The sequence below is a fragment of the Patella vulgata genome, chromosome 2, assembly GCF_932274485.2.
Source record: "Patella vulgata chromosome 2, xgPatVulg1.2, whole genome shotgun sequence".
NCBI classification, from domain to species: Eukaryota; Metazoa; Mollusca; class Gastropoda; family Patellidae; genus Patella; species Patella vulgata.
This window is the reverse complement of record NC_065880.2, coordinates 87,091,471-87,103,471: the sequence shown is the minus strand read 5'-3', so window position 1 is coordinate 87,103,471 and position 12,001 is coordinate 87,091,471. Positions and strand designations below refer to the sequence as shown.

General features: G+C 36.2%; 1 protein-coding gene across 1 annotated transcript in view; it reads right to left on the bottom strand.

Moving 5' to 3' along the window:
* Positions 1-10,811, bottom strand: part of LOC126812458 (uncharacterized) — a gene marked incomplete at its 3' end in the record, with an annotated part of 58,655 nt that extends 47,844 nt beyond the window's left edge. Inside the window, 1 exon segment of the mRNA XM_056098407.1 lies at positions 10,796-10,811. Coding sequence (XP_055954382.1) covers positions 10,796-10,811 — 16 coding nt within the window.
* Between the last annotated feature and the right edge of the window lie 1,190 nt (positions 10,812-12,001).

Here is a 12,001-nt window from a genome sequence, read left to right as displayed (position 1 = left end):
TCTGTGAATTTCATTTTGGGGGATACTGTGACATCACGAACGTTATCAATGTCAAGGACTTTCGGCGAGACGTATTCTTGCTTTCTGTTGATGTCAAGGTCGTCTGTGCACAACATAACACTAAAATAGTTGCCTTAAACCAAATATTAAAAATCTAGTCCCAAAAATCCCGAGAGTCAAGTATATTTTACATTATTTTAGCAATGGCGTGAATGGAAGTAAACTCTTGTATATTAGTGCATGTTGAACATTTGTCTGACATACGGCTGTGTATTAAAATCTAATTCCTATTCGATCTGGAGATTGTAACAAAATGGGGTCGATGTACAAATCATGGATTACGTTTATAGTTTTTTGTATGGCTTTGACAAATTGTGAAATAATATATCTAGGGGCTAGTTCTCCTTACAGGGAATTCAGAAATATTGAACAACAAGAATCGAAACTGGTGTGGATAAAAGGGTGTAAAGATGGCGTAGTTGGTTTATTTGAATCGGTCAATATTTCTAGTTTGGTTTTTGAGTTTGTGATTGGGGGATGGGACAACACTATTACCGCAATCAGAATTCATTCTCCCAGCTAACGGAAGTTTATGCATTTGATAAAAAACTAATGTTAATTCCTAACGAATATACACCATTTTGCATAAAATGGACACATACTACTGTTTATATTAGACCGGGTACAATGGACAACAGTGGACCAGTTCTACAATGGACACGTAACGATACCCTGTCCATCAGATATTTGGCATTTCGTACTGGTGATCAGTGTCCATTGAAATATGCGTTGGATTTGACATGCAGTGCAGTAGATGTTACAAATCATGCCTGAAAGTTTGGATACGTTACTTCACCAATGAAGAGGAGGATGTGGGGAGTATATAAAGTGGGCCCAACACCGGGCCTTAAGGAACACTATTTTTGCTTTTTGTGTATGAAAACCATACTTTTTGAACCGACCTGTTGAATAGACAATTGTTACATAGTGAGGATCATAATGCTTTTGCCATAGGCATGGAACTGGAACACCAGACCAGGATACACTGCCGGTATAATAGAATAACTGTGAAATCAGTCTATTAAGACAACCCGCTTCACTACTGAGTGAGCATGTTTGAGGCAATTTCAAAGAAAAACAGACACCGTGTACTGTAAATTATATAGACATGTAGCCCTACTATATAAAAATAAGATGAGATAATAATAATAAAATTATATAATGTAAGTAATTTCAGTTTATCACCTTTTAACAGTAAATTAAAATTGGGTGTACGCCCTTAATATTCACTTGACCTTTTGTCAATATTATTTAAACAATTAGGTAGCCCTACAGTATAAATATACACCATCGTATTTTATTTACTAACAAAATTTAGATCTATTTAGCCACGAAAACTATGTTGTTTATTACCATTTGAACGTTGAATACGTTAATTATGATATTCAATATTCGCTACGGGTCTGGTAGGTTATTCATTTACCCTTGATAACTGTTACAAAACAAATGGAATATATTATATGCAAATGTTATTTAACACCTTACATCCATGAAATTGATTAAAACATCCGAGTTTCGGTCACCCAGAACATCCTAGTCTTCAACGTGCGGAGGGTCTAGGACCGTTGTCAATATTTGACGAAAAGATCCATAGCCCATGCGTAATCGGGAGTTTTGGTTTCTTTGGTTTATTAGTCAAGTAAGAGTTGCGCCCCGTCCCGCAATAAATCCCATATTTCTTACATTATTATAAATAAACATGAAAATTTCAGTCAAATTGATCCATTATAAACCGAGAAATAAGCGATGGAAAGTTCCGCATAGCCTCGGTCATCATAACTAAAGTCGGTACGACAAAAATCATAGTCTCGATTACCCACTTAATCGTTAAATCGAGAAGGAAAGTTATGCAGCAAATCGGATGATAATCCAACAATTATCGCAGACTAGCGTTGACATCGAGAGTTGATTATTGTCTGGATAGGTTAATTATTGTCTAATTAATAATTTAGAAAACATTTCATGACTAAAGAAAGGCCTACAATAGGCAGGGTTAGCTCTTGTATAATGTATGTTTAAGATTGGTGAAATGTGTTCAGATCATTCATTATTTTCAATTTTGTTTATGTAAATTCTAATATAAATATTTTAAAATAGATCGTTATCTAAAGTCATTGAAATGGTATTAGAATGAACAATAATCCCAAACAAGACAATATAATCCACTCAAACGTCAATATTTAAGCAGTCTAAAGCAAGATCTGTTCAACTTTTGCCTTTCTTAAGTGACTTGGTTAGCTAGCTTTTCGGCATTGTTTCAGGTATGGACAATTAGTGATCGTGGATGTTTATCACCTTTGAAACAATCTTAAGCAAGGTTTGTTCAACTTTTGTCGCTCTTAAGTGATTTTTTGTTTGGTTTCATGACTTGGTTACCTAGCTATTAGGCCTTGTTTCAGTTCTGGATTACGGTAACTACTTAGTGACAGTTTGTGACCTTTGAACCAATCTTAAGCAAGGTTTGTTTAACTTTTGTCTTAAACAAAATAATTACGCTCTTTAGTAGCATTAACACAACATTGTATGCTCTTAAGTCATGTATTCTGTTTCTTAGTGTTAAGTATGAAATGTTTGCAAGGAAATTGTGGAGGGACATTGAATTGTAACTCCCATTAAATTTGGGAGGGTTAGGGAGAGTGCTCCCAGTTATATGCACAGGTTGCAAAACTTCAGAATTGCCTTTTCAAAATGATCTAGGGGTGAAATATGTTGTAGACCTCAAACCTTTTGGGCTCAATATTTTGACTAAATCTCACTGAGCGTTTGAAACTGTTTCGAGGATTTGTTTATGGAATAAATTAGTAAATAATTCTATAAATTAAAAATGTTTTAATGTGAGAACTAATATTTATAAAGAAGATATTAAAGCCAAGTGTAGTACCATGGACCTTCTGTCAGACGTGGAGAGCGGGGGAGAACCAACCCCGGTCACCACATCTTACATATGACACATGCATCTTTTCTGACTACATATCTGAGTAGCCTTGTTATCGTCTTTTCTTTCCCTGAACGTTGTGTATTTACTTCTTGCTGTTTCCTCAGTTAGTTATGACAATGCAACAGTTCGTTTTTACATTTTATATCATAGCTGCTTACGTATGGTACAATGCATAATAGAATAAAATCATTCTCTCAAACCTCATCCAGTCAGACTCGCCAGCGAGTCTGCTGATAGAAACTGATACATCTTTTCCCTTCCAGAATCTGTCTGCTGTCTGACAAATTCTCCCAAGTTTGATAGTTTTGTAGCTTTGGGTTTTGGACCTTCAATTATCTAATTTGTCAAATATGATGTTAATAATTAGAGAGATTGGTTTGGTTAATTGAGCCAAATGACGTCGAAACCCACCCTTATAATGGAAATGGAAATTCACTGGAGAAACTTTCCATGAGACATCTTTTATCAACCTAGAATTCAATGTTTAGCATATTATGACTCTTTTTTTTTATGTAACCATTTGTCACTCATTCGCTAACTTAATTTAAGTACAAATATGTGAATCTACTTACTTGCCAGAGGTATTAATTAATACAATATAATGTTATCCTTAATTTAAAGAGCAAAAATTCTACAAAAGTCTTACACAAGATCAAACTAAATGGCATACAATCGCGTAGTCTCGAATGTGCCAATCCCGTTTTTATCTGTCTGAAACTATTATTATATGCAGACGACACTAAACCGTTAGCAGAGTCAAGCGAGGACCTACAAGTACAAAAATAACTTAACATTATCCAAAAGGGTGTATATTGGTCGGGAATTAACAGCATACTAGGGTCCAACGAATTCGCCATATTAGAGCCCTTGTATTTCTCTCTTATGGATGTCCTTTTGTTATCGCCTACCCCAATCGCCAACTCAAAAACTAAACTAGAGATATTTGTTGACTCAAATAATCCTTATACTAGGATCAAACGAATTAGCCATATTAAAGCCCTTGAATGTCTCTCTTATGGATGTCCTTTTGTTATCGCCTACCCCAATCGCCAACTCAAAAACTAAACTAGAGATATTTGTTGACTCAAATAATCCTTATACTAGGATCAAACGAATTAGCCATATTAAAGCCCTTGAATGTCTCTCTTATGGATGTCCTTTTGTTATCGCCTACCCCAATCGCCAACTCAAAAACTAAACTAGAAATATTTGTAAACTCAAATAATCCTATCACGGCATCCTTTTTGCCTTTTATCCACACAAGCTCTGATTCCTTATTTTGTCTATTCCTGGATTCTGTGGACGATGAGCCTGCTCCAAGATGAATTACTTCACAATTTGACCAATAGAAAACCACAAATTAAAACAATAAACAGAAGCCACCACAGAACAGCCATTACATTCTCTTTCTCAAGAGGTTGTTTAGAATTCAGTACAGAGGTTTGACTTTTTGCTATGCTGTAACGGAAGATTCCTAACTCCAGAATATAATACAAATTTCGCCGAGTATAAGTATATGATGCCTTCTGTCTGTCCAGTTACAATGTCATAAAAAATAAATAACCTTATAATCTGTTTTGTAGCAGTACCCTGAAGCGGTCGTGGAGCATATCTTAGTTCATACGGTATGATGTAGACAAAGATAAAAATATCGTATAAAAGAATGCCTTTACCAATTGTCTCACCTCGCAGGTTTCCTAGGAAACACTCGTCTGCGATATCACCCTTGATGGAAGCGGACGTTAAGCTCAACATCAAGTGAAATCGTCATTGTTCATTATTTCCCTAATTAGATTTTTCTACAATACAAAACGGACGTTAGCTCAACATCGAGTTAAATGAAATCGTCATTGTTCATTATTATATCCTCAATTAGTTTTGTCTAGTCTAGTCTTTTGTTGTAGTTTAAAGATGCTTTATGTATGATTTAGATACAGGGCCAATCGTTCTTCCTATAATAAATATACTCTTCAAAAAAAGTAGAGGATATTGAAATGCAAATAACTATGCAGGTTGTGATATGGTAAATAGTCATGGACACTTGACATGCTGTGAGATTATGTTCACAGATGAAAAACTTATCGCCCCAACAGAACCACTGACCTGCACGTGCGACATGCAATAGCGCCATACACGTGGGAGGGGTTCTTTGTCAAATTTGACACTTCAAGGAAGGGTTGATTAAAACTGTTGCGTGCTGGTTTATCCTATCCATGTTTGCTTTCCTATCGGTTTTTGCATAAGATTTACTGTTTAGCGTAACTTTGCTTTAGTGTGTTACATTTAATTTGCAATGAGACGTCTTCAATGAATGTCTACGTGAGATTGGCATGCTTCAAATGGATTCTACACAGCGAGCAGTAGCCAACATGCTTAATGTGTCACAGTCTGTGATCAGCAGACTGTGGAACCGTTACCAACAAACACACAATGCTGATGACAGGCATCGTTACAGGAATTCGATTAACACCCCAAACGATTAGAAATCGGCTACATGCAGCCAATTTGCATGCGCGGCGACTGCGTGTTGTGCCTCCATTAACTCGCCAAACAGGCATCAATGGTGTAGGCAGCGTAGAAATTGGGGTAATCGTCGATGGGCGCGTGTAATATTCTAAGATGAGTCCAGATATACTCTGGATTTCACCGATAGTCGTGCTCCCGTTTAGGGGCACGTAAATGAGCGTCATGCTAACGTTAACGTCAGACAGCATGACAGATTCGGGTGTGGGGAGGAACCACCATGCCTGGAAGAACGGACGTGCATATTGTTCAAGGAAGGTCCACTGGTGTGTACTACCGTGACCACATCCTGGCATCGATAGTTCTGCCCGTGCCCATCGCTCTCTTGTCGTGAATGACCACATCCAGCGTCACTATATTGTCCTTATGCCTCGATCAGCCATGAGTCCTGACCTTTCCCCTATAGAGCATGCCTGGTAGATGATTGGGAGACGTATTCGTGAACGTCAACCGACAACACTGCAAGAATTGGCCGTGGCACTGCAATAGGAGTGGGCCAGATTGCCCCAAATCGTGATTGGACGGTTGATTAGGAGCACGCCACGACGAATTGCTGAATGTCGGAGGATTGGTGGAGCTTTTTTTTAAGAGTATAGTTTAAAAATAGAGAATGAAAAATCAATATTAGCAATTATAGTCAAATTAGCTCATTCGGTGTTTTCAATTCTTTACAAGATTGTCTCGATATCACCCATTTTAACGTTAAAATAGTGCGCGGGTATGTTCTAATGCATTTAATATCACGTTCATCGGATTGTATGGATGATCGATAGCATGTGAAGAAATGCCTACTTAATACTTAATATAACATTTGAAGAGAAAAAACCCTGCAATAGGCGCATTTGTCTACGGCATCTTTAAAAGAGCCAAGAATAAAGAAAAACAAACAAAAAAAATACAAACTTGACAATATATACTTCATATATTTTACCACACTTTGACTATGCTGAAATTATTTGGGATGGGTGCGCTGATTACTTAGCTAACCAGTTAGAACAATTACAGTTAAATGCTTTACGCACTGAGTCAATCTGATTAAAACACAGATCCTATTTCGTTTCGTATTTATAGTTCAAAATTTCGTTTTACTTGTCTTTACTACACTAGGATCTGGAAGAGTTGTTATCATTGACGTGTTCTGAATGGTGTGAGGGCTTAGCCAACGAAACGGGCGAGCTTTAGGCATGTTTTGCACGGAACTGTGGGTAATCCACTAGTAACATCAATGCTGATTGGTTAATCAAATGTCTGACGTCATATGTCAAAAGCCACTTGCGACCTATCGCTACAACCAGTTAGATCTTCATGTATGTAGGCCATCGAAAGTATAAAAAAACGAAACGAAATATAGATCTGTATTTTAATCAGATGGCGGTGTGAAGATGACTAGTCATGATTTACTATATAAAGAAGTCGGTATTTGGCTTCTAAAACAACATCGTGAAAGACATAAGTTGATATCTTTATATAAAATAATAAACCACTTAACCCCTGATTACCTTTATGATAATTTAAACAAAAAACCCCAGAGTAAATACTCATTAAGAAACGACAAAAACCTTCCATACTATTTTTGTAAAACTAATCTATTTTATAATTCTTTCTTTCCTTCAACTACACGACTTTCGAACAATCTAAATCGTTCTATACTAATTCAGATACGTTATTCATTTTTAAACAAAATGTCTAAAAACATGATCACTTGGTACCTTCTTAATACAATATTGGTAAAAGAAAAGTGCAAATCATCCATTCAAGTCTTCGTTTATCAAACAGTGATCTAAATGGACATGCATTTTAAATACACATTACCGACTCTTCAACCTGCCGATGTGGACACAATTTTAAAGATCCTTATCACTTTCTGCTGAGATGTCCCTTATATTCAGATGGACGAATTACAACCATAAAACATTACCAACAGAATACATCAGCACAAAATTTCTAGTGTATGGCTCTACGGATATTTCACTTGAACAAAATAAATTAATATTTTCTGATTTGCAAAACTTTTTAGAATTGAGTAATTGATTTTAAGTACTGAAATTGTCATTTATCAATACCATCACTAGATTCTGTTTACATATTTGTTTACTTTCAGGCCTTAAACCAAAATTAGTCAATATGTTTTTCAAATAACCCTTTTATTTGAAAATAAATGTTATTGTATACTTTCAGAATTTTATGCATTAATAACACAATATGAATACTTTTGACTATATACATGTATTTAAGTAAACTAATTGTAATTATATCGTTTTGTTGAAGGGAAAGGGGTGATAGAGGCTTAGCCTGTTCCCAAATCCTATTCTTATTGAGTAACATATAGTAAAAAAAAACCCCAATAAGCTCGTTGCTAAATATTTGTAGTGTTGTTTATATTATACAAATGAAATGAATTGAAATGGGGTTTAACGTCCTACTGTTCTTCCCCGACGACTGGGCTAATGAAGATGGGCATACGCCATACAGTGTGCTATGAGGTAAATTTTGCCCGGACAGAGGCACTACGGCCTACTCTTATATCGAATTCCAACTGTCAAGGGATATTTTACGTGCACGTCAATGTGTACACGGGACCTCGGTTTTTGGTCTCATCCGAACGACTAGACAGCTGTCCTTGTCAGGCTTTGTATGGAACTGTGCGCGGTATAATTGTACACATACAAGTTATAAATATTATTATATTTGGTAAAATAATTATCAAGAAGGCCTGCTGACATTAAAATAACTCTAGAAAAGCGTTCGATCATATGATTTTATGCTATGAACAAAACCGTATGTTTTTATTTGCCAAACTTTATTTTGCTAACATGTTGCAGGGGGTTGGGTGGCTGAATGGTTAGCACGTGCGCGCTGTACCATAAAAAGTCTGTCATTGAGTCAACTGGCGTGGTTTCGAATCCCCGGTTGTACGTGGCAAGGAGTAGGGTCGCCTGTCCAACCTCGTGGGTTTTCTCCGGGTCCTCCGGTTTCCTCCCACTGCTAAAGACCCCTACGCGCAAGCGAATTATTGAAATAAAATTAAACCATGTGTTAGTCCCGAAATGACCTAGTTTGTGTTGAGTGGACGTTAAACCCCATTTCTCTCGCTCTCTCTCTAACATGTTGCAATTTGTTCCACTTTCTCTCTCTCTCTCGAGATGGCTAAAATGCGTGTTAAAAATACATTATACAAGAGCTAAATCTGCCTATTGCAAGTCTTTATTTAGGCTTCAGATGTTATAGAACTTATTAATTAGACCTTTATTTACACGACAGACACAAAATAAACTCTGTAGTCCAATGGATGGCTTGGATACAGTTTGGATTTAAACAGTCGTCCGTTTAAAATTAAATCAATAAATGGCGGACCAAGCTAACGTTTACCGTTAGTCGCTAATATCACTACCGGAAATTGGCGATGAAAGGCCTGCCAAGCGAGGCTACCATAGCCATTGAACATGTTACTTGATAATCGAGAATATGTGGGGTGAGTTATTGTCTGTCAATCAACGATCGCCAATAGACAGTGCAGACACAATTGATGCCTATTTCTAGTCCAAATTTCCAAAAGTGACAATTCCGTTTAGAACAAAGTAATTTCTTTTTTTATCATCTAATTTTGAATTATTATAGCAAGAATGGCCAACTCTTTATAAAACTCTTAACTAATGTATCTTTAAGTAATATTCAATTAATTTATTTGAAGATAAATGTTCAGAACAGACAAAGAGGTAAGACAGTTCTTTTGGATTAGAGATTAACTTATCCACTTTAAAGGAGTTAAATCGCTAATAGTAGGACCTGGAAATTGACACAAATGGGTCGCAACGCATATAATAATGTAATATGAATGTATATAAACTCATTTACCTTCAATCGTTTCTGTTTTTACTGTAATTACTAATCAGTTATGTTCGGCGAAATACGCCAGACGTCTCAATCGAATAGCAATCTCTATATTAATTATTACGCATGCTCTCCAGATGAGAATATTATGGCACACGATAAATGCCTGATCACCATCCAGATTCGAAATCTACGCAAAAAACTGGTCTAGGAAAACTTGGTCTCATAAATTCACAGCTGGGGTGGCGATTCCCCCCCTTCAGCCACCGGACTAACACGTGCGCCGGATGGTAGGGGTTGTTCACCTTGTAATCTAGCAGTGAAGCGCTTACCTGTACAATACTGCGTCGGGTGTCGCTGGCTGGCGACTCACCTCATATCCCACCCTCCCCTTACTTTTTATCTAAATTTGTGTTTTTTAGTATGTGTTTTTATTGTATTTGTATTCATATATAAGACCAGCTTGAATATTGGAACATTGTAAGGTTACCCCTCTTTCAACATTTCTTTATGTCTTAAATATTTAGAGAATTTTATTCGCAAGGGGTAATCGATCTATTTTTAATTGCTAATTTTTAAATTAAAACCTTATAACGCCCAACCCAGTCTTCGGTCTTTTCAAATTTGAGAGAATTGAAATTAAAAGTCGTTACATGTACACTAAAATGACACTATTGTTATATCATTGCCTTGAGTTAACAAGTCAGAACATTAAAACTTTCTTTTGGTCTCATATTATATTAACGGTCTGTTATATATAAAACGTATATAGATTATGTAGAAAACCTTTTTATTGAACAAACTTTTGTAATAATTGATCAGAGGTGATGAACCCATTAACAAAACACCATTAGATATGCTACTTGGAACGTAAACAGTTATAATAAGCCTACAGAAGCGTCCGTATTAATAATTTTATCTAACCAATTATTGGAAATAAATCTAATGGATACAAATTGATACTGTGTAGGTAAATAATGGAAACGGTACTTATCAATATATTATATCTAGTTAGTAACAACTTGAGTAGAAACTCAATAGTCTTTATAAACATAGTGTACATTGAACGTTTATTTTATATTATTTTAGCAATGGCATGAATGGAAGTAAACTCTTTTATATTAGTGCACATTGAACATTTGTCTGACATACCGCTGTGTACAAAAATCTTATTCCTACTAGATCTGAAGATTGTAACAAAATGGGGTTGATTTACAATTCATGGATTACGTTTATAGCTTGTTGTGTGGTTTTGACAAATTGTGAAATAATATATCTAGGGGCTAGTTCTCCTTACAGGGAATTCAGAAATATTGAACAACTAGAATCGAAACTAGTGTGGATAAAAGGGTGTAAAGATGGCACAGTTGGTTTATTTGAATCAGTCAATATTTCTAGTTTGGTTTTTGAGTTGGTGATTGGAGGATGGGGCAACACTATTACTGCAATCAGGATTCATTCTCCCAGCTATAAGACAATTGGTGCATATGATAAAAAACTAATGTTAATACCTAACGGATACACACCATTTTGGATAAAATGGACAAGTTCTACTGTATATATTAGACCAGGTACTATGGAAAACAATGGACCAGTTCTACAATGGACACGTGACGATACCCTGTCCATCAGATATATGGCATTTCGTACTGGTCTCCAGTGTCCATTGAGATATGCTTTGGATTTGACATGCAGCACAGTCGATGTTACACATCATGCCTGAAAGTCTATATACTTTAGTCCACAGATGAGAAGATGGATACTATATCAAGTGGGCCTAGCACTGGGCCTTATGACACATTATCTTTGATTTTTTTGTATGAAAACTATACTGTCATTTTTACTTGCCATGTTGGACTTGTCATGTAGCGCAGTGGATGTTAAAAGTTATGCCTGAAAGTTTGGATACAGATGAGGAGAAGAGTGTGGATAGTATATCAAATGGGCCTAACACTGGGTCTTATGGCACATTATCTTTGCTTTGTTTTGTATGAAAACTATACTTTCATTTTTACTTGATCTGTTTAATATACAATTGTTACATAGTTATTCTTTTGGAATATGATCGAATAGGAACGCCTATTCAAACCAAACCAGGATTCCCTTCAGGTATAATATAGCTATTATCAGAAATATTTCAGAATAATACACATTATTATATAGGTACGTTTTCCCGTCACCTTGGGGTGTTGGATGACCGAATGGTAAGCATGTGCGGGCTGCATCATAAAATCTATCATTGAGTCAACTGGTGTGGTCTCGATTCCCCGGTTGCACGTGGCAAGGAGTAGGGTCGCCTGCCCAACCTCGTGGATTTTCTCCGGGTCCTCCGGTTTCCTCCCACTGCTAAAGACCTCTACGCGCTAGAGAATTATTGAAATAAAATTGGATCATGTTAGTCCCAAAATGACCTAGTTTGTGTTGAGTGAACGTTAAACCCCATCTCTCTCTCTCTCGTCGCTCTGCTATAAATTATTCATAGTAGTTGTTTATTACAAATTTAACTCCCAATACAAAATATTCTGGACAGGTTGATTTAATTAAATGTATCTACATATGAAGGTCGAATAATAAAAAGTGAGTAAAGACATAAAAATAGTTGAGTATATAAATATGTCACTTTAAAAGACGGTGTTAAAATGTGGCGTA